The sequence below is a fragment of the Palaemon carinicauda genome, chromosome 24 (assembly GCF_036898095.1).
Source record: "Palaemon carinicauda isolate YSFRI2023 chromosome 24, ASM3689809v2, whole genome shotgun sequence".
In the NCBI taxonomy this organism is placed as follows: domain Eukaryota; kingdom Metazoa; phylum Arthropoda; class Malacostraca; order Decapoda; family Palaemonidae; genus Palaemon; species Palaemon carinicauda.
Genome location: NC_090748.1, coordinates 69215490 through 69237033, shown reverse-complemented (window position 1 = coordinate 69237033; position 21544 = coordinate 69215490). Strand labels below are relative to the sequence as shown.

At 41.7% G+C, this 21544-nt stretch overlaps 1 protein-coding gene across 1 annotated transcript in view; it reads left to right on the top strand.

Moving 5' to 3' along the window:
• The window catches only part of Oseg6 (intraflagellar transport protein Oseg6), a 313337-nt gene that overhangs the window by 50724 nt on the left and 241069 nt on the right, over positions 1-21544 (top strand). Inside the window, 1 exon segment of the mRNA XM_068348165.1 lies at positions 17031-17241. Coding sequence (XP_068204266.1) covers positions 17031-17241 — 211 coding nt within the window.

Here is a 21544-nt window from a genome sequence, read left to right as displayed (position 1 = left end):
CAGGTATGCTACTACCTGAATTCCTTCGGAGCGTAGTTGTTGGACGATTGTAACTGCTAGCTTTCTGAATATCCTTGAGGCTATGTTTAGCCCAAAGGGCATGGCTGTGAAGACATATTTTGTCTTCTGTATCCTGAATCCTAGGTAGGAGGTGAGTGGGCGACTGACTGGTAGGTGCCAGTAAGCATCTGCCAGGTCTATTGAGACTGTGTACACCCCTTTTGGTAGAAGGGTCCTTATGTGTTGCAAGGTAAGCATCCAGAACTTGTTGTTCTTGATGAACTTGTTGAGTGGAGACAAGTCTAGAATGACTCTGAGTTTGTCCGAGTCTTTCTTGGGAACACAGAACAGCCTTCCCTGGAATCTGATGGACTTCACTTTCCTTATTACCTTTTTGTTCAAGAGTTCTGAGGTATATTCTTCCAATAAGGGGGTGGAGTGTTGGAAGAATTCTGGAAAAGGGGGTGGAATTTTGTTCCATTTCCAACAGAGTCCATTCGTGATTAGGCTGTGGGCCCAGGGATCCAGAAAGTGGAAAAGTCTGCGTCCTACCTGGAACCTCTCATTGCTTAGAGGTTCCTGAGGACTTGCTTCCATGACCGCGTCCTCCTCTACCCCTTGGGATTTCTTGAGGAGCCTCTTTTTGGGCCTCTACCTTTGTAGGGCCGAAAGGTAGTCGTGTGCCTCTCAAAACCTGGGTTGAAAGCAGACTGATTGGGCCACCAGCTGCTGAGGGACCATCTGAAAGGTGGTTTGCGGCTGGGTTACCATTTGAGGCACTGTGGCTGTGGTCACGGCTGGAAGTTGTGCAGGTCTATGTGATCTTTTTGCCTTTTTGTTCTTAGGCTGGGGACCACTGTGTAAGGATGAAAGGATGATTTCCTTTTAGAAGACATGCCCCACTTTTGGAGAAGGTTCCTATTCTCCGTGGCAGCTTTGGCAATGACTTCTTGAACCACATCTTGTGGGAAAAGGTCTTTGCCCCAGATGCTACACATGTTCTCTACAGGTCCTCCTTGACCTGATGAAGGCATATAGGTCCTTCACTAGGGTACCCTTGTGGGACTTGGCTAAGACCATATACATGTCTGGGGTGTTGGTTCGAACTGCACACATTTCCAGGCAGTTCTGATGAGACAAGGAAGCGGTAAGTCTTTCCTTCGTCTCCTTTTCCCTTCCCAAAAGATGGTCTGGCAACTTTGGAAGGTTCTCATTGAACTGCTGGCCTGCTATCTCCAGATCCAACCTCGAGACGGAGAAGGTTAGATGTACTTCTTTCCACTTCTCCTCGCAGGTAGGCATGGCTAGAGATAATGGTTTACATTCCTTTAGAACTGGGCAAGGTTTGCCCTCTTCGACTGCTTTCATGACACAGTCAAGGGCTTTCACCGAAAAGGGGAAAGCTCTGGAGGAAGGAGCAATGAAGGTTGGTGCCTCTTGCTCAATGCCGAGACTTTGGAGTTGGTATAGCCGGCTCCTTTCAGGGTCTTGGTTAGGATGGTTTGTGCCTTGTCATGTTCAAAGACAATGACTTCCTTGGGTACCGTCTCCTCGCGGGTTGCTGGTTCATCTCGCAGTCTCACATAGCAATCTGAGTATACTGAAAAGCTGGGCCAGAATTGAAGATCTTCAAGGGGTTTAAACTTCTCGGAGACGTAAAGCTCCCCATTCATCATGGGCATGTGCTCCGTATACCTCCAGGGGTTGGTTTCGGAGCAGCGATGGAGGTCAGATACTTTAAGGGGCTTAGTAGAGCCCCTGGAAGCGCCAGAGCGTTTCCCTTCCTTTACCTCTCTCTTCGTCTCTTTGAGATCTTGCTTTACGTATCTCCTCTTGTTCCTTCTGGAACACTGCCAACATCTGCTGGATTGACTCTAGGAGTGCTTCGCTCCTGCTGACCTGTGTAGCTGGTTGGGGAGTTGGGACTGAAAAGGTTGACGGCATAGGTTGATATGCCGTCACAGTGAACTGAGGGTCCTCAGTCACCGTCAAAACGGGTCCTTCTTCCTCCGTGGGTGGTTGAACCACTTCTTCTTCTGGGCCTTCATGCAGTAGGTCCTGTTCGGTGTCGGTAGACACCTCCGACATCCACTCTTGGTGGATGTCCATGCCTTACCGTGCCTTGTTGATGTCCGCGTCCACTGTCAGTTGGATGAAGAGAGGCTGGACCTGTAACTGGGGTACAACCGCACTGGATTGAGCCTTAGGGAACAGAAGGCACCTTAGAGATTCGTTAGGTAGGTAAGGTCCCGGAGAGTTCTTCTGAAACCCTCTTACCCACCTTCGAAGGGTTTCCCTTGCTGTATCCCTTGACTCCGTGGTGTCAGGGATATCTTCTCCAAAGCCGTTAGTCACCAAGGTCGAGCAGTTGGAGCAACCCTTCGGGTCCCAGTGCCTCAGGGATCCAAATACGATGCAGCAGGGGCATGAGACCTGTACATCCTATACCCACAAAAGTCCTTACTCTTGTGGTTGCAGAACACAACTGCACACTTCAATGTTGGCTCCTCCTGTAAGGGGAAAAAAATGGTGAAATGAGTATTCAGTTGTTTATATCATTGATATAAATGCATACTTTTAAATAGTAATACTTACTATTATATTTAATAGCTTAGGATAGTAAGCTACAAAGGAAATAGGAAAGACCCATATTTGTGTTTCCTCTCCCAGGCAATCACTGAGACCTACGTCAATATAAATATTTAAATTCCATATAAGGGAAAATACAGGGTGGAATAACTCCCGTACGTAGAGCCGGAGTTAGTAAATATTCATACTAACTTCTCCACCTGTAGAATATTAATACTGAACGGTGTTTCATAAGTGTTCCGATAATCAAAGGATTCATCAGGGTGTTGAGGGAATACTTCACCTCAGCATGTTATGCGGTCTCAATAATAGACTGTGATAGGATTCACGAGTATGTTAGATATACAGTACTTGTACTACTGTATTGTTGTATACTGTACTGTAGTTTTACCAACTACTGTATTGTTATATACTGTAGTTTTGTCAACTACTATATTGTTGTATACTGTGGTTTTACCCACTACTGTATTGTTGTATACTGTAGTATTACTAACTACTGAATTGTTTTATACCGTAGTTTTACCGATGTACTACCGGGGTTAGGCTAGTGCCTGGCGGCACTAACTGATAGAGAGAGAGAAAAAATGCAAAGAAGGGTTTTCTATTATTATGGTTTAGCACAATAAATGGAAGTGTAGGAGGGCTACTGCCGCCTACTGTCTCCTTGCCAGAATGAGAATTCTAATGGAAGGGGAGGAATGCATCTGATTCTAGCTTCCATCCGGCCACAACTTTTGCCGCCGCCTGTACTGCCGATTGAAAGGTTTGTGGATGGCAGGCCAAGAGAGGACTGAAGAATTCTCAACAGTATAATGGGTTTCCCAACGGCAGCCGTCAGGGCCGGCTCAGTCTTCCCCCCCGGGGCATTCACCTCCGGTGAAGGAAGGACATGAGGATGACTTGGCCGAGGCGGCAACCTAACCTCCGCTGGTAGGGTCCCGGCCGGCAATATAGTCAACCCGGCAAGCCGGAATGACTGTCTGAATACCGGCGAAAGAATGTTGTGACGGCTAGTCCGACACTAAAGGACAGAGGGGGGGAGGGAAAAGGGTCTTACAGTTTACAGGGGAGAAAGGCGGCGGCAGGTATGCCGCCTATTTTCAGCTGAAAACTAAAGAAGCATGGCTTCCCGTGCCGACGCCGTCATGGTCGGCAGAGGAACAAAGATTCCCCTGTCGGCGACATTGTCGGCTGCAAGACAGTACACCCTGAGTTACCGTCATACTTCAAAGGTGGGATACTTGGCGACAAAGAAGATGGTATAAGACTATCTAAGTCAAGCCGGAGTTTACTACTCGGTGGCAATGACGAAAGATAGGGTTGTCGCTTGTGATAGCGGCAGCTCAGGGGGTAGAAAGGGTTTAGCCTCTTTTCTCTAAAAGAGAAAAATATCGAATTATACCCATAATTCTAAGGGATATATATCCCCATCCGAATTAATAGGAAACGATACGATGAGGTTAAACATTGGGAATTACTTTACTAACGCCGGTGGGGACTGCGGCCACGGTTGGTACCACCAGGGTCCCCATCGTATACAAAAGTAACGTTACATATCGGAAGAGGAAATATTATAATGTATGCAAATCTTCACTATTATAATTTGCGTAACTAGCTAAAAAGTTTTCTTTTATAGCTAAATACCGGGAGCGTCGCACTACTGACTAAATAAAATGTATTTATGACGTGCGACAGCAATCTCAAAATGGCTGCCTCCGGTGTCGGCAATGCTCCACCAAACACACTTAAATTATACGAATTTAACTGTGAGAAGGCAGCCTTAAAATTATACGCAGGAAAGATCATATACTCAACTTTCCAAGTGATGAAGATGCTGGAGATTGCATGATAATATTCCAAAAACAGTAACAAACACCGAGAGAAGCGTGGGAGGGCCCTTAACTTATATGCTACAGTTTAAAGGAATGATGGGCCGTAGTAGTACGGAGAGGAGGTCCACCGGGTACTGTACCTTGATAACGGCTCCCCTTTCGTTCGCCACTCTTCCCCCTCAAAAAGTTAAATCTATTCGGGGTGAAGATTGCTATGTGTCGTATCAAAAAATACGTCCCCTGATATTATGTGATATCCTTAAAGGTATATTAAGGTTACTCGCGCCAGGAGTTAGAATTCTGGAGACCTAGGGTTAATTCTCAAGGAGTATCACTGTATCAAATATCCCTTAGAAAGCTACCTAAAGGAACCTTCCATCAGGACGACATGGCTGAGCCCAAAAAGAGTGTTTTTATGTCTAGTAAGGCTAAAATAAAATTTTGATTGTATATAAAAGAAAATAATGAAATGATACAATTCTTATTATTTTATTTGAAATGTTGAAAATACTACTAAACTATGTATTGTATTAATTTTAATGTTAGCAAGGTTTGAGAATGTACAGGTATTTAAAGAAGTATGAAGTTTTGATTTCCTTTAATGTACAGTGGAATCTCTACATACGATTGCCTTTACATATTATTGTTCCAACACCCGAAGTAAAATTCGATCAAATTTTTTTCTCGACACCCGAAGTCATGCTCCAACATCCGACGTAGACCATACACGTAGAATTATTTGGAAGCGTCGGTCGTAGTTTCTTGTTTACGCCGGTAGACGGCAGCACGTTGGAGGGACGCCATTGAGCGTCGCGTCGGTCAGTTCTCTGTTCTCGTGCGCATCGTGTGGTTTGGTCCCTAATTAACAGTGCTTATTATCTTCCTTTTCTCACATTTCCTTTTTGATTTTACGTATAATCATGGGTCCTAAGAAGCTTAGTTTTGGTACAGGTATTAGTAGTAGTGAGGAAAGGAAGAAGGCAAAGCTTTCATTAGAATTGAAGCAAGAAATTGTAGAAAAACATGCGCGCAGTGTGTGTGTGAGTGATCTGGCTAAACAATATGGCTGGAATGTGTCTACAATCTTGACGATCATCAACCAGAAGGCAGCCATTAAAGCAGTCGAACCATCAAAGGGGATCACTATTATTTCAAAACGTCGTAGCCCTACCCTGGAAGAGAGGGAATGCCTTTTGTTAACCCTGGAACGGTACGGTGGGTCGTCCGCGACCCCGAGCGTCCAAAAAAAAGAGGTTTTTCTCACGTGACTCACCCCCGTGACTGAATTTGTGGGTGATCGACCTGCAGTAGGTGTCTCGCCTACACGCTCTAGTAGTGTCCAGATGTGCATTGCTGTAGCTGTACTCCTTCCCCGATTTCTGAGACGCGTCGGGGTCGAGCGCGACCGAGTTTACCCTTCTAAGGTAATTTGCATAATTATCAAAGTTATTACGTATTGTGAAATTGTCGTAGAATGGTGCAACTTGTATAGGTTATCAGTTGTGGAAAGTCTTGGTGGATTGTTTGGCTACCATGTGCATGATTTTTTTTTTATTTAAAATGTCGTTCATCACCACGAGGACCATTTTACCGCGAGTGCCCCTTTTTAATTTTTTTTCATTTTTTTGCCAAGTCATTTTTCCGTAAGATATTGCCAAATAGTGTCGTAAAACTTTTGCTTTTTTAGTGTTGGAAAGTGTGTCTAGATGATCTGGCTACCCATGCGTGACTTTGTTTTTGTCAGATACGACGTAGTTATTGGTATATTGGGTATTTAACTGCGGTTGCCATTTTCTGTTTTTTTTTCAATATTTGTAAAAATTTACTACGTAGTAAGGAATTGCCGTATATTATTGATTTTTTTTCTCATGTTTATGTGTTAGAAAGTGTGCCTTGATGGTTGGGCTAACACGTGCATGTCTTTTTTTTATCTGAGATGCCGTATATTAGAATGTTGGGCATTTTACCGCGAGTGCCCCTTTTTCTTTTTTTTTCATTTTTTTGCCAAGTCATTTTTCCGTAAGATATTGCCAAATAGTGTCGTAAAACTTTTGCTTTTTTAGTGTTGGAAAGTGTGTCTAGATGATCTGGCTACCCATGCGTGACTTTGTTTTTGTCAGATACGACGTAGTTATTGGTATATTGGGTATTTAACTGCGGTTGCCAATTTCGGTTTTTTTTTCAATATTTGTAAAAATTTACTACGTAGTAAGGAATTGCCATATATTATTGATTTTTTTTTCATGTTTATGTGTTAGAAAGTGTGCCTTGATGGTTGGGCTAACACGTGCATGTCTTTTTTTTTATCTGAGATGCCGTATATTAGAATGTTGGGCATTTTTCCGCGAGTGCCCCTTTTTATTTGTTTTGCATTTCTTTGCTTAGTCATGTTACCGTAAGGAATTGGCAAGAAGTGTCGCAAAACTTATATTTTTATAGAGTTGGAAAGTGTTTCTAGATGATCTGGCTACCCATGCCTATTTTTTTTTAGCCAGATATAGCGTATATATAGGTATGTGTTCGATTTTCCTGTGATTGCCATTTTTTTGTTTTTTCCCATTTCTTTCAAAATTACTACGTACTAAGGAACTATCACAGAGTAATGATTCATTTAGATGTTTATTTGTCAGAAAATGTGCCTTGATGGTTTGCCTAGCACGTGGCTGAAATTTTTTTCTTCTGAAATGCGTATAATAAAATATTGGCCATTTTTCCGCGAGTGCCCCTTTTTATTTGTTTTTCATTTATTTACTTAGTCATGTTACCGTAAGGAATTGGCAAGAAGTGTCGCAAAACTTATATTTTTATAGTGTTGGAAAGTGTTTCTAGATGATCAGGTTACCCATGCCTATCTTTTTTTTTAGCCAGATATGGCGTATATATAGGTATGTGTTCGATTTTCCTGTGATTGCCATTTTTTCGTTTTTTCCCATTTCTTTCAAAATTACTACGTACTAAGGAACTATCGCCGAGTAATGATTCATTTATATGTTTATTTGTCGGAAAATGTGCCTTGATGGTTTGCCTAGCACGTGGCTGAAATTTTTTTTTTCTGAAATGCCGTATATTAGAATGGCCATTTTTCCGCGAGTGCCCCTTTTTATTTGTTTTGCATTTTTTTGCTTAGTCATGTTACCGTAAGGAATTGGCAAGTAGTGTCGCAAAACTTATAATTTTATAGTGTTGGAAAGTGTTTCTAGATGATCTGGCTACCCATGCCTATCTTTTTTTTTAGCCAGGTATGGCGTATATATAGGTATGTGTTCGATTTTCCTGTGATTGCCATTTTTTAGTTTTTTCCCATTTCTTTCAAAATTACTACGTACTAAGGAACTATCACAGAGTAATGATTCATTTAGATGTTTATTTGTCGGAAAATGTGCCTTGATGGTTTGCCTAGCACGTGGCTGAATTTTTTTTTTCTGAAATGCCGTATATTAGAATGTTAGCCATTTTTCCGCGAGTGCCCCTTTTTATTTGTTTTGCATTTTTTTGCTTAGTCATGTTACCGTAAGGAATTGGCAAGTAGTGTCGCAAAACTATGTCTTCGATTTTCCTGTGATTGCCATTTTTTCGTTTTTTCCCATTTCTTTCAAAATTACTACGTACTAAGGAACTATCACAGAGTAATGATTCCTCTAGATGTTTATTTGTCGGAAAATTTTGTTTACTTCTTTTTTTATTGAATATCATCAAATTTTTTTAGCTAAAATATTATATTGTTTTACATTTTTTTTTTTTCGATTTTATTTCCCTTCAAAAAAATTTTTTTGGGTCAGAATTTTAATTTTATAGTCTTAAAATAATCGACAATTATCCAGCAACCCACCATACAATTTTTATGCATATCCAAGAATAATTAGATTAGTAAATAACACCTTGAAATTGACATACCCTTCCTACATTTCAAGTGGCAGATTAGGGAGTCTGAGTCAGTGTGGTTGGCGGCCATTTTGTGGACATATCCGAAGCGTAAGTTGCCCTATCTATATATATTCTTGTTCCCTATAGAATTTGTGATATTTTGGTATATTTTTACCTGCATAAATATCATATTATATATTAAATATATGTATTTTTTTACGAAATTTCTAAGTACTCAAGAAATTACCTTTAGATATGGCCCCTGATATAAATGTAATTTACAAAATAATGAAGATTTTTTTACATATTTCTATTTTAGGATAACATATGTTTATTCCCTAAAAAAATTAGCCACTTCCTATTTCATTTGGGTACCCAAAAAAATTCATGAAATTTGGACAAATTCTTTTGGCCAAAAAAAGTTACCCTTTTTTTCTCATTTCAGATCTTCACCTCCATGGGTCTGACTTCATCCAAAATACATCAAGATGTGTCCTAAACATTCAAGAATCAATTCCTAAAAGGATTTGTGTATATATGTATAAACTTTTTATGAATTTTTATGTCAGGTCTTTTTTTTTTTTCTACTTAATTTTTTAAAATATTTATAATAAATAGTTTTTCTGCAGATGAGTAGTATTTATCTTTACAGTTGTTTTATGCATTCATTGAATTTTTTTTTGGCAAAAGAAAAAAGGAGGTTACTGCAAAAACTGATTTTTCAAGAATTTTTTTTGGCGTCGGGGTCGCGCACGTCCGAGTATACCCTTAAAGGGGTGTCCGAGGAGCGTACCTATCCAGGGTTAATATGGATAACTGAAACGATCATTTGTGAGAAGGCCAGCACTATCTATTGCGACTCAAAGGTGGCGGGCTCTGGGTGTGACGCGGGGGAGAGTTCAACCGATCCTATGACGGAGGAATTCAAGGCGTCTCGCAGTTTGTTTGAAAAATTTAAGAGACAGACTGGGATTCATTCAGTTGTTCAGCACGGAGAGGCTTCAAGTTTGGACACCAAGGCTGCTAACGATTTTGTTTAGAAGTTCGAAGAGATCGTGGAGGCTGAAGGCTACGTAGAGCAGCAAGTTTTCAATGGTGATGAAACAGGTATGTTTTGGAAAAAGATGCCCAGTCAAACATACATCACCGCCGAAGAGAAGAAAATGCCTGGACATAAGCCTATGAAGGATCGGTTGACTCTTGCCCTGAGTGCCAACACCAGCGGGGACTGCAAAATAAAGCCGTTATTGGTTTATCATTCCGAAAACCCTAGGGCATTTAAGGCACATAGTCAATAAGGATATGCTACATGTTTGCTGGCGTGCTGATTCTAAGGCTTGGGTTACGAGGCATTTCTTTGTTGAATGGGTAAACCAAGTTTTCAGCCCTGCTGTCAAGAAGTACCTTAAGAAGAATAGTTTGCCTTTGAAATGCTTGCTTTGCTTTGATAATGCTCCCTATCACTCCCCAGGACTCAAAGATGATATCGACCAGTTCAAATTTTTCAGAGTGCTGTATCTTCCACTGAATACCACCCCTATCCTCCAGCCCATGAACCAGAAAGTCATCTCGAATTTTAAGAAGCTCTACACTAAATACTTATTTAAGCAGTGCTTTAATGTCACGCAAAGCACCAACTTAACTTTGCGTGAATTTTGGAGGAGCCATTTCAATATCGTGCACTGCTTGAAGATAATAGATCAGGCTTAGGAGGGAGTAACTCGACGAACACTGAATTCAGCTTGGAAGAAACTTTGGCCTGATACTGTTTCTGCCAGAGATTTTGAAGGTTTTGGCCCCGAGCCTGAACCTGTGCTTGCCGTAGAGGAAGACATAGAAGAGATTGTATCCCTTGGCAAGTCCATGGGTCTGTAGGTCGATGAAGATGACATCACCGAACTTGTCAAGGAGCATCATGAAGAGCTCACCACCGAGGAACTCAAGGAGCTGCATGCCATGCAGAATGATGAGTTCCAAGCGCAGTTGAGTGAGTCAGAGGACATCGAGGAGGTAGAGCATATCTTACGTTCGGCTGAAATAAAAGAGATGTTAGCACATCATCAACACGTGGTTGATTTCATTGATAAGTATCACCCAAAGAAACTCAATTCGATGATGTCTGCTTAACCCATTTCAGAAAAATTCTGAAAAGCTGTACCAAGCAACTTTCTCTCGATGGTTTCTTTAAAAAATCTACGAATCGGCCTAGTGATTGTGATGAAGAGAAAGTGAAGCAAAGAAAACTAAGATTGAATTGAGTGAAAGTGATGAAAATTAAAAATAAAAAAGAAAAAAAAATGTAGAAAAATATGAAATATAAAAATTGAGAAAAAAAGAAAAACTAAGTTAGGTTAAATTTCACGTAGTGTAAGTTAGAGTAAGTTACGGTACGTTATCGCAGTCACCATCTCTACCTCCTCGCCGACCATCCGTCTCCTCGTGTAGCAATTCCTGCACCTGTGTTGGCCTGTCTCTAAGGTAATGTGACAATTGGAAAGGAAAGGGTGGGATCGTGTAAAATAAAGGGGAAGGGTTTCACCGGGCGCCACAGGTCTCTCCCCAGAAATAGATTTTTCCTTCGTCAAAATCCCTTTTCTGGGTCGACCTGTGGCGCCCGGTGAAAATGTACCAGAGAATGCCTTCCAAGCCCAACAATAACTACTAATTTAATAAGGGGAGAGAAACAACACCATGTAAAGAAAATCATATATAATTAAGGTAAGTAGGCATAAAACATAAACTAGCCACAGGGCATAGTGAGAGTAAGGTTAAACAAACATGATAACAGGGAAACCTCTGAGTATCAGAGGAAAACATGCAACAAAACTGACATGGCTAAGAATATCCCAACCTTATAACAACGGAAAACAATAATAGTTACAATCATATTAACCTAATATGTAATAAACTTAGGGCTAACGAACCACCAAGGAAGCGGCGTCGTGGTGAGAGTGGCGGGTAGGAGGGAGAAGAGAAGAGATGGATGAAAGGAAGAACAAAAGATCAATGGGGAGAGATAAGGCTCCCAGCTGCAACCGTTGGGTATTTAAGAGCCTGTAAGTTCTTTAGATAGTGGCGTTTGAAGACCATAGGAGATTTCCAACCCGTGTACTTCTTAAGGTTATCAAAGTCCATATTCTGGAAATAGTTGATGGAGGTAGCTATCGATCGGATATCATGAGCATGGGGAAATGATCCCGGATTGGCTTGTTTAATGAAGTATAGGATCTGTTGCCTAATGCCACGTATGGAAATGGTACCTCCTTGTTCTCTGATAAACAAGGGGCCAGACGATCGGGTAGCAGTCCTGGCTAAAAAGGCCCTGAGAGTGGTGACCGGGCATAGAGAAGTATCTTGGAGAAGAGGAATAATCTTCCAAGGGGACCACCTATTTTGGGGGTCCTCGTTCTTAGCTAGGAACGCCCTGTCTGGTGAAAGAAGTACCTCACCTGAAGGGAGGAAATCCATGTTCTCTGAGTTTCGTGAGAGAGCTGCTAGTTCTGAGATTCTGGAACCCGAGGCCAAAGCTGTTAGAAATAAAGTCTTCCTAAGAAGAGTGATATAAGAGCAGGATTCGTTGTCCGTGTCGGAGGCCAGTTTGAGGACATCATTTAGAGACCAAGAGACCCTTTGAGGACGAACCGAAGGTCGAAGCCTAGCACATGCTTTTGGAATACTGTAGATGAGAAATAAGACTCCGCCAGGTTAATGTTAAACCCAACCAGGAAGACTTTCCTCAGAGCTGACTTAATGGTGGTTATAGTGCTAGCTGCTAGGCCCTTGTCAAATATGGACCTAAAGAAGGAGATGGCTAAGTTAGGAGTCATACCGAATGGTCTGAAGTCCTTAAGAAATCCGCTAGTTTCTTAACCGCCGAATCATATTGGCGAATCGTTGAGTCCCTTTTGTCTGATTCTATAAAGAGGACATTATCTGGGTCGATGTTTGCGTCCCTACGCGCCGCAAACTTCATGAAATCCACAAAGTTAGGGTTTTGGCTATCCTTGAGGAATCTGACACAGTCCGAGTTTGGACCACCTGGGTCAGTTTGGGGAATGGGATCCGGAAGGGACGGAGTTTCAACTCGAGGAGGAGAGGAAACCAACTGCTCTTTGGCCAGTGAGGTGCCACTAAAGCTACTGCCCCGTTGAAGGAGCGGAGTTTGTGCAAGACTTTCAGTAGAAGATTCACTGGAGGGAATAAGTAGATCTTCTGCCAATGGTTCCAATCCAGGGTTAATGCGTCCATGGCATAAGCCTGAGGGTCCAGGTTCGGTGTCACATAACACGGGAGTTTGTGATTGAGTCGGGTCGCGAATAGATCTACCTGGAGACCTGGAACCAGCCTGAGTATCCACCGGAAGGAGTGCATGTCCAGGGACCACTCCGATTCCAGTGGGCTCGTCCTGGATAATGAGTCTGCTATCACATTCTGGACTCCTGCTAGGTGAGTTGCTGACAGGAACCAGTCTTTGTCGGCTGCCAAGGTGAAGATAGTGACCAGGATCTGATTCAGGTTGGGTGATTTGGACCCCCCCCTGTTGAGGCAGTGGACTACGGCCGTGCTGTCTGAGACTACTCTGATGTGGGTCGACCTCGGAGGGGAGATTCTCTTCAGGGTCAAGAACACCACCATGGCTTCGAGAACATTAATATGGAACTGTCTCATGGCGGGTGACCAAGAGCCCTGAAACATCTGATGTTGGGAGTAACCCCCCCCCAACCACTCAGAGACGCGTCGGTATGAATTGTCACTTGTGGAGAGGGGAACTGTAGAGGAACCGACTTGGAGAGGTTCCTCCGATCGGACCATGGTTGTAGTCTCATTTTCAAGACAGAGGGGATCTTCGAGGTCTTGTCTCTTAAAGGTATTGTCGCCCTCTTTCTCCAAACTCGATTGATGTCTTTGAGTTTGGCTTTTAATAAGAGATCGGTCAGTGAGGCAAACTGGAGTAGGCCGAGGATTCGTTCTAAAGCTCTTCTGGACACCTGTTTGTGTTTGAGAAAGTTCCTGACCTTGGAAGCTATCTCCCTCACCTTCTTGGGAGGAAGGGAGAGCTTGTGCTTTTAGAGGTCCCAACGGATGCCTAACCATTCGAAGAGGCTTGATGGTTGTAGGCGGGACTTCCGTAGGTTGACTTGGAAGCCCAGTTTGGCGAGAAAATGGAGTACCTTCGATGTAGCTCTGTTGCATTCCTGGTGCGACTGGGCCCAAATGAGCCAATCGTCCAGATAGGCGACGATTTGTCTGAGTTGGTGTCTGAGTTGCTCGAGCACCGTCTCCCCCAGTTTCGTGAATACCCTGGGGGCAATGCTGAGACCGAAGGGCATGACTTTGAATGCGAAGGCTCTCTTGCCGAGACGGAAGCCTAGGTAAGGAGAGAAGTTTCGAGCTACCGGGACATGATAATAGGCGTCGGTAAGATCGATAGAGGTGGTGACGGCCCCACGGGGAAGTAAGGTCCGTACCTGAGAGATAGTCAGCATACGGAACTTGTCGCAAAGGATGTAAGAGTTGAGCTTCGACAAGTCCAGAACTACCCTCAACGCCGACGAGTCTTTCTTCGGGACTGTAAACAGGCGGCCTTGGAATTTCAGGGATCGAACCCGCTTGATTGCTCTCTTCTTGAGTAACTCCACGGTGTACTCTTCCAGGATGGGAGTGGGTCTCTGGAAGAAGGTCACCAGTGGAGGAGGGGATCCCTGTGACCATTTCCAACCCAAGCCCCTTGATATTATGCTGTGAGCCCATGGACTGAAGGTCCAATGGTCCCGGAAGTGATAAAGTCTCCCTCCTACCGGCATCACATCATTGGGAGGGAGTGAACTTAGGGCCCCTCCCTCCACGGGAACCCCTTGCTCTAGGCCCGCCGCGTTGGCTGAACTGTCCTCTACCTCTGAAACTCCCTCTTTGGTATCCACGAAAGGAACCGGAGGATTCGTAGGCAGGGTTGTATGCAGGTGAGGGCATCCAAGAGGGGTTGGGCTGTGTACCAGGGGGAGCAGCGAGGTAGACTACCTGCTGAGGAGGCGCCTGTTGTCGAGAAGTCGAGGCCGTGGAAGGCTGTGGGGACGAGGTACCCCGGGCCGCCTTGTAAGGACTAAACCTCTGTTTCTTCTTGAAGAACGTGTGTCTCTGGGGTTCGAACCTCTTTTTGGCTGAGAGACCCCACCTTACCTGCAAATTCTGGTTTGCCCTCGCTGCGTCCTGAAGAACCTTATCCACCTCGGTCTGAGGGAAGAGGGTCTTACCCCAGCAGGAGGACGCTATCAGTCTGTTCGGCTCATGCCTGATGGTGGCCTCCGACAGAACGAACTTCCTGCAACTAACCCGAGCTGACCAGAAGTCATGGAGGTCTATTTGGTAGGATAGCAGCTGGTTCTTTGTGGCGACTCTGAACAGCGTTTCCTCTGGGTAAAGAGATGCTAGGGACTCCATGGAGGTGATGGATTGGAGGGACCTAGCAAGTCTAGTACGGGTCTCGAACTCAGTTTTGAGAAGACTCTCTATTAATCTGGGAAGCTTCTCAGAGAAAAGAGTAGAGGCACATTCCGGGTCTAGTTTCCCCACCGTGAAGGTAGAAGCCGCAGCATCCCAGGCTGCCGAGGTACCCGGAATAAGCAAAGAGGTGGAGTCCGTCTCCTTGAGAGCCGGCATGGAAGAGCCTTCCTTGATGGCCTGTATAGTCAGCTCTGTGACTTTGTCTATGAGCGGCAAAGAGATGGAGGCCGCTGTCGTAAAAATAGTGTAGGAACCTTTGTGTGGGGTGAGCTTGGAGTTAATACACCCCCACTCTGATAGTGTTCTGGCCCAGATAGCCTGGGCCTGCTCTTTTGGAAATATGACCGTTTCCTTCGGTACCTTGTCCATACGGACCAATGCATGTTCCTTTAACCGTACAAAACCATTGAACGGGAATGCTAGGCCCGGGGGATAGAACTCCAGGTCCTCTAGAGGGCGGGTGCCCATGCCCTCCAGAGTTAGGGAACCATCTACGAATGGAGCATGCAAGGCAAACCGCCAAGGATTGTTTTTATCGAAGGGCGGCAGCTTCGATGCGTCTGGAGCAGAAGGGGGAGGAAACTGAGTTCCGGCGCGGATCAGAGTAGCCATCATATCCTTAATCTCTGTTATTGCACCAGAGTGATGTTGAACTTGATCCCTGACCAATCCTTTGATCAGTTGGATGGGGAGGAGATCAGCCCAGGGTACCTGAAAGTCACCCGTTGGTTTTTTCTTGGATTTGGTAGACTTAGACTTCTTAGGAGTAGTGGTTTTACGAGGAGCAATATGAATATCAGGAGCTGTCGAGGGTCCGGGGACCGGTGACGTTGATACTGGCAAAGCTGAAGTCTTATAAGTTCGGAGTGGCTTCACCTTGGGTCGTACGGAGGCAGAGGGATCCCGAGGAGAAGCCTTAGAGTTATCAAAACCTAGAAAGGAAGAGGTAGGAGAGGGAGTAGGAGAGAAAAGGGTTTCCACCAACTCGGCACCACTTACCTGCTCGTCCCTGGGTTCTACGTCTATATCCAGACCCGCCATGTCCATCGGTACGAGGGGTTCGTCCTCCACGGAAATGGTAGCCCTGACTTCTTCAATTAAAGGGGCAGCAAGGTCAGGGGAGACTGCAGCAGTAGTCGAGCCTGGGAAGAGGCGGGAGGCCATGTCCCCATCGAGGAGATAGGGTGCGCCAGACGGGGCATTCCTGCCAAAGCCCGACACCCACGGACGAAGAGTAGCCCTTGCTGAACGAAGAGAGACATCATCGGCCTGTAAGATTTGCAGTGATTAGTGATGGAGGAGGGGGTTTGCCCTCCAAAATATACTGTGTATATCATATTCATGTCTATATTAGTGTCTGCCAACGAGAAATAAGGAACAAAGGGAAAACCCACTTACATCATCATTCAGCAGAACTGACGACTGCTCGTAACAGAGCGAGCACAAATCCGGGAACCAAACTGGGTATTGGGCCTGTCCCGGTTCCTGGGTAAAGGGAATGGAGCAGTGTGCATGAGACTGGCAGAGGTCATGCCCAACGGGGTCGCTGAACGAGGCAGGGCATCCTTCAGCAGTACAACGGGCCTTCTGTAAAAGAAAGGAGACATGAGTCTGGTGTTTCTTGAAACTCTGATAAGGGGATAAAAAACCTATTATTTTAGAGTTCCGGCACTCACTGAATTCCCTAATCACCCATATTGCATCGACCAAACAACCGAATATTAACTTTAAGTTGATACCGCCCCATACCATTGTTGGCACTTTAATATTCAATTGTCTGTATATTTCACCGGGTGCCACAGGTCTCTCCCCAGAAATAGATTTTTCCTTCGTCAAAATCCCTTTTTTATTTACTATTTCTTTTTAATTATTCTTTATTACATCTCTCTTATATACTGCAATTGTATTATTGTTATTTGTAATTATGTGTTGTAATTTATTGAGTTATCATAGGTCTTTGGACTGTAGAACAAATTATACAAATTACAATGTATTCTTATGGGAATATTCGCTCCAACATACGATTGTTTTAACATATGAAGTAGTTCCCGGAACGAATTAAGATCGTATGTAGAGGTTCCACTGTACATTTTGTGCTTATCTTGTGCCTTTTCCTCCTGTTTCCACTCTATTAAAGATGTTATTTGTTATTAGAATAAAAGTTTCTCTGAATAGGGTGAACAACAACTTGCTTGGTATAAGTATCAATGTAAAATTTTGATTGTTAATTTGTTTTATTTTCAGGCGCATTCCAGTGGTAGGCAAACACAGTCGCAAAATACAGAGTGGTTGTTGGTCAACGGCCAACCTTTTAGCGTTGGGTGGTGAAGATAAGATATTAACTATCAGTAGCATTGAAGGTGATACCTTGAGAACAACTCCCTTGAGGGGTGAACCCTCAGATATTCAGTTTTCAGAAATGAAGCAAGATGAAAGAGCCATGTCGGAAAATACGGTTTGTTTGATTTTACTGTTTTAGCCTGTTTAAGTAGGATATTAGTTGCAAATGAGATAGCTTCATTTAAAATACATTTACCATATTTTCCCATGTATTAGTCTCAATCCAGTCTTTGTAGAAATATTTTGGAAAAAAAATCAATGTAACAATGGAGCGGCAAAGTCGTGTGGGAGCACCGAAAGGTGATAGGATATGTAACGGCTCCTCACTTATCCTTCCCCCTAGAGGATTAGACTGGGAAAGGTCTATTCGGGGTGCAGATACCTATGATTATCATATCTGATTATACACGATATCTTCGGATAGTCGTTCCGGGGGTTAGAACCCTGTGATACCCGACGGTAATTCTTTTATAATATCAATTGCAGAAATATTATACAGTAGAAAGTTGCTGGAGGAACTTCCATCAGGATGACATGGCTATCTCACCCAAAAATAGATTTTTCCTATGTCAAAATCCCTTTTATTTTCAGTTTTCAGCTTTTTTGTCTGTTATGAAACATTACATACTAAAATCAGGGTCATATGAAAGGAAAAAAAAATAAAACCTATGAAAATTGTCGTAAATATGGAATTTTTCTTGATTATTGCAATGGCATTTGTCTTAGAGACTAACTTAGCTAACCCTTGTTTACTATCTCTTAGCATTCCTTCTTCATATTAGTGTTGATATTTGGTATTGTACTTTAAATGTATCAAAGATGTTCAGCAATATAATTGTTTTGGGTTTTATAGTGTATGATATTCTTTACAAAAAAAAAAAAAGAAAAAAATATTACCTTGTTCAAAACTTCTTAGCTTGAGCTTTTGCAATTGTGTGTATAGAAGTCAGCCTAACATATTTTTCTATCATTCTTCTTTTCATCCTTTACACATTCACACATGCTACATTTTAAATTACTGATACTGTAATTCCTATTCAATATATTTTACTCTAATATGGTTATTTACAGATATAAATCATGGGGAATTTTATTTTACAAATTGTTTCTTACCTCAGAGAAGGCAATTACATTGATACAAGACAACTAATTAAGTATTCGTTTTATACACTAGGAAAGCCCTCTCTTGGGAAGTGTGCCTTTTTCTCTGATGCCTAAATAGCTATCAGGTAAACGATTATGTTTGTCAGTAGTAGCAACAGTAATTTGCCTTGATGAGGAGGGATCACAAAATGGGTTGTGGGTTGTTTTAAAACGTCTTGCTGGATTGATTGATCTTCCTATTATTTCTAACTCCATAGGAAGTAACTCATGTAAAATAAAAATCTGGTAGCAATCCTACTGCAGTATTATATGTAGAGAAGTGTGAAGATTATAATTTACCCAATTTAGGAGACACTGAAATATATGCTCAAACATGAAATTTTTTTAATTATCAATAGTAGAAACAATACTGTTGAAATACATTGTGTGGTCTTAAGCAGCTATATCTAAACACCTTTCTACAGAAATAACACTATTGAAAGGTAAAGAAATTGAAATAGGCGATAACTCATTAGTCAAGCTAGACCAAGTCAACAATGGCCCTGTCATCATAGAGAAGGATTTACTAGTTTGCAATGGATACCAGTTTAAGAATCTTTTCAAAATTATCCATCTTTCCATATTTCTGTCACAGAAGAGAATTTTTTCATGGATACTGTACTCTTAGATGGTTAACCCTGTGACGCCTATGCCCTTACAAAAGTCAGGGTGAGGTACAGTGCATATGGCCTTCGCCGAAAAATAACGTTTGCAAAAAAAGTTTCTTTTGCAAAATTGATAAATCCAAACTATAACAGATTGAGGCTTCTGGTTTGTTATATTATATTGGAAAAATATTGAACTTTGTGGTAATGTAAAAAGAATAACTAGAATACTAAAAAATGATAGAAAATGTGTCTTGAACATGAAATTAAAAAGAAATCCTAGATATTTATTTTAGAAATTCATGGAAAATACTATAGGCCTAATTGTGATTGAGGATTTTTTCTAATATGTAAATTGTGTAGAATTGTAGATCTTTCATGTCGATGCACCCTCTTTCCAGTAAATTTATTAGTAAGTGAGGCAGTGTCACCTTACAACTAAACTTAGTGGGGGTGCTGCTCCAAAAAAAATTGTAGCCTTTGTTTTAATTTTGTGTGAAAGGAATCAAACAGGCATAAGAAAATATATACAGAAACTTGATAGAATACTAAAAGAACAAAATCAAAGCATTTTACTTACCATAAACTAAATTGTTACTGTTCAAGCTTGATCCATTCATTTAAAAATTAAATCCATTTTTTATCGTTTCAATATGTACGAAAATATCTATTATTTGCTTTTTGATCTCTGGAAGACATTAGAGGAATTTTCTCCATTGAAAGCACTGCAAGTGCATTTAGTCTTTCCAAATTCATAGTGTGTCTTAGAAAAGTTTTAATTGTTTTCAAAGTTGAAAAGCAGCATTCTGCCTCTGTTGTAGTCATGGGAATTGAAAAGAAAAGTGGAAAAAAAAAATGAAATAGAATAACTGGAAGTAGAATAACAATCTAATTCTACATTTTATTATTGAAAAATATAGTACACAGCTTTCTAGCACAGCACCCTTAGTTTAAAGAAAAAATAACTAACGCCCACTGACACGGCAAGGTCGGCACTGAGGGAACAACAGTGCTCTCTCTCCCTCTGAGCCCGTAGCTCAGACTCGCCTGTAGATTCTCGTGCGCATGCACACAACAGCCAAATACCCCGAAGCTGGAACTGAAGTGCACAGTTCCATAAAGATTTTTTTTTGGCGTAAAGTGAAGGATGGCTAATGACATTAAGCTTAAGGATTATACAGTACTGTACAGTATATTGTACAAGCATAAAGAAAGAATTAAAGAAAAAATCATTATATTGAATATTACCAATGATATCAAATAAAAAAAAGGTGTGCTGCAGTTCCACAGTACAGTACTTATCACAAGACGCCACTTAAGTGAGGTATAAAGAAATAAAATACTGTATAGCTTTTTTTTTTTTTTTGGAGCGAAAATTTTAGATTTTCTGACCTATTTATGTTAGACGTTTTTCATTGTTACGTCATAACAAATAATGATAAGGAAAAATTCAAGATATCATTGTAAAGCCAATTGAATTTCCAATAAAATGTATAAGTAAAAATATATGTGTTATCAGAGAAATATTGAGCAATTGTCGTTATAAAACGGAGTAAGTTTTACTATTGTGGTGCAGGTGTTTTTTATGATAAAATTTTTTGTATAGAAACATTAATAATTTTATGTTTTATATACCATATAAAAGTACTGTACAAAGAATGGGCTTTCTAATCATGTATGAGAACTTCAATCCAAGACAGTGGGAGACAATGGTACAGAACCTATGGCACAACCCTAGACTAGAGGACCATGGTTTGATTTCGGAGTGTCCTCTGAGAAGACCTGCTTATCATGTCTAAAGAGTCTCTTCTACCCTTACCAAGAGGAAAGTATATGTGTAGGCAAAGATAATATGAGCCGTAACCAGAGAGAGGGATCCAATGTAGTATTTTCTGGCCAGTCATAGGGACCCAATAATTCTCTAGCGGTAGTATATCAACGGGTGGCTGGTGCGTTGACTTATTTACTACCTACAAACACTTTACATTATGCTAAGAATAATATTTCCATTAATCTAAATCATCAGTATAGTCCATATGGAGATATCCCTATATGTCATGTATCGTTTACCATAACTAAGATTATTAACCCTTTTACCCCCAGGCTATTTGGAAATTTCCAACCCTTAACCCCCAGGGGGGTTATTTTTATCCCAGCACATTTTTCAGTATATTTTTTTTAAATTGCTCTAACGGCCTTAATTTTTGTCATAGAGAGGTCAGGTTGGTCTCATTCTCTTGGAAAATGCCTGAATTTTCTCAAAAAATTATCAAAAATATGAAAAAAAATTTTTTATAGCATTTTTTTGCAAGGACGTACCGGTACGTCAATGGGGATAAAGGGATGGCTTTTGTGAAACGTACCAGTACGTCCTTTGGGGGTAAAAGGGTTAATACTTTCCATTGGAGATTTGGTACACATACAGTAGGTTTGATAATAATTCATTTCTCATGCTATCTCTTTTGTGTAGCTAATGTATCATCTTCCCTTTACCTAGGTAGTGTATTTAATCAACAATTTTTATTCAGGGGTAAGATTTATGGAAATAAATAAGATTTGTATACTAAAATCTATTATTTCCATACCTCTGAGTAAAAATAGCTTCTTCCCTTCTTCCCCATCTCTTTAGCTGATACTTAACTTCAGTGGCCATGAATCTGTAAATATGAA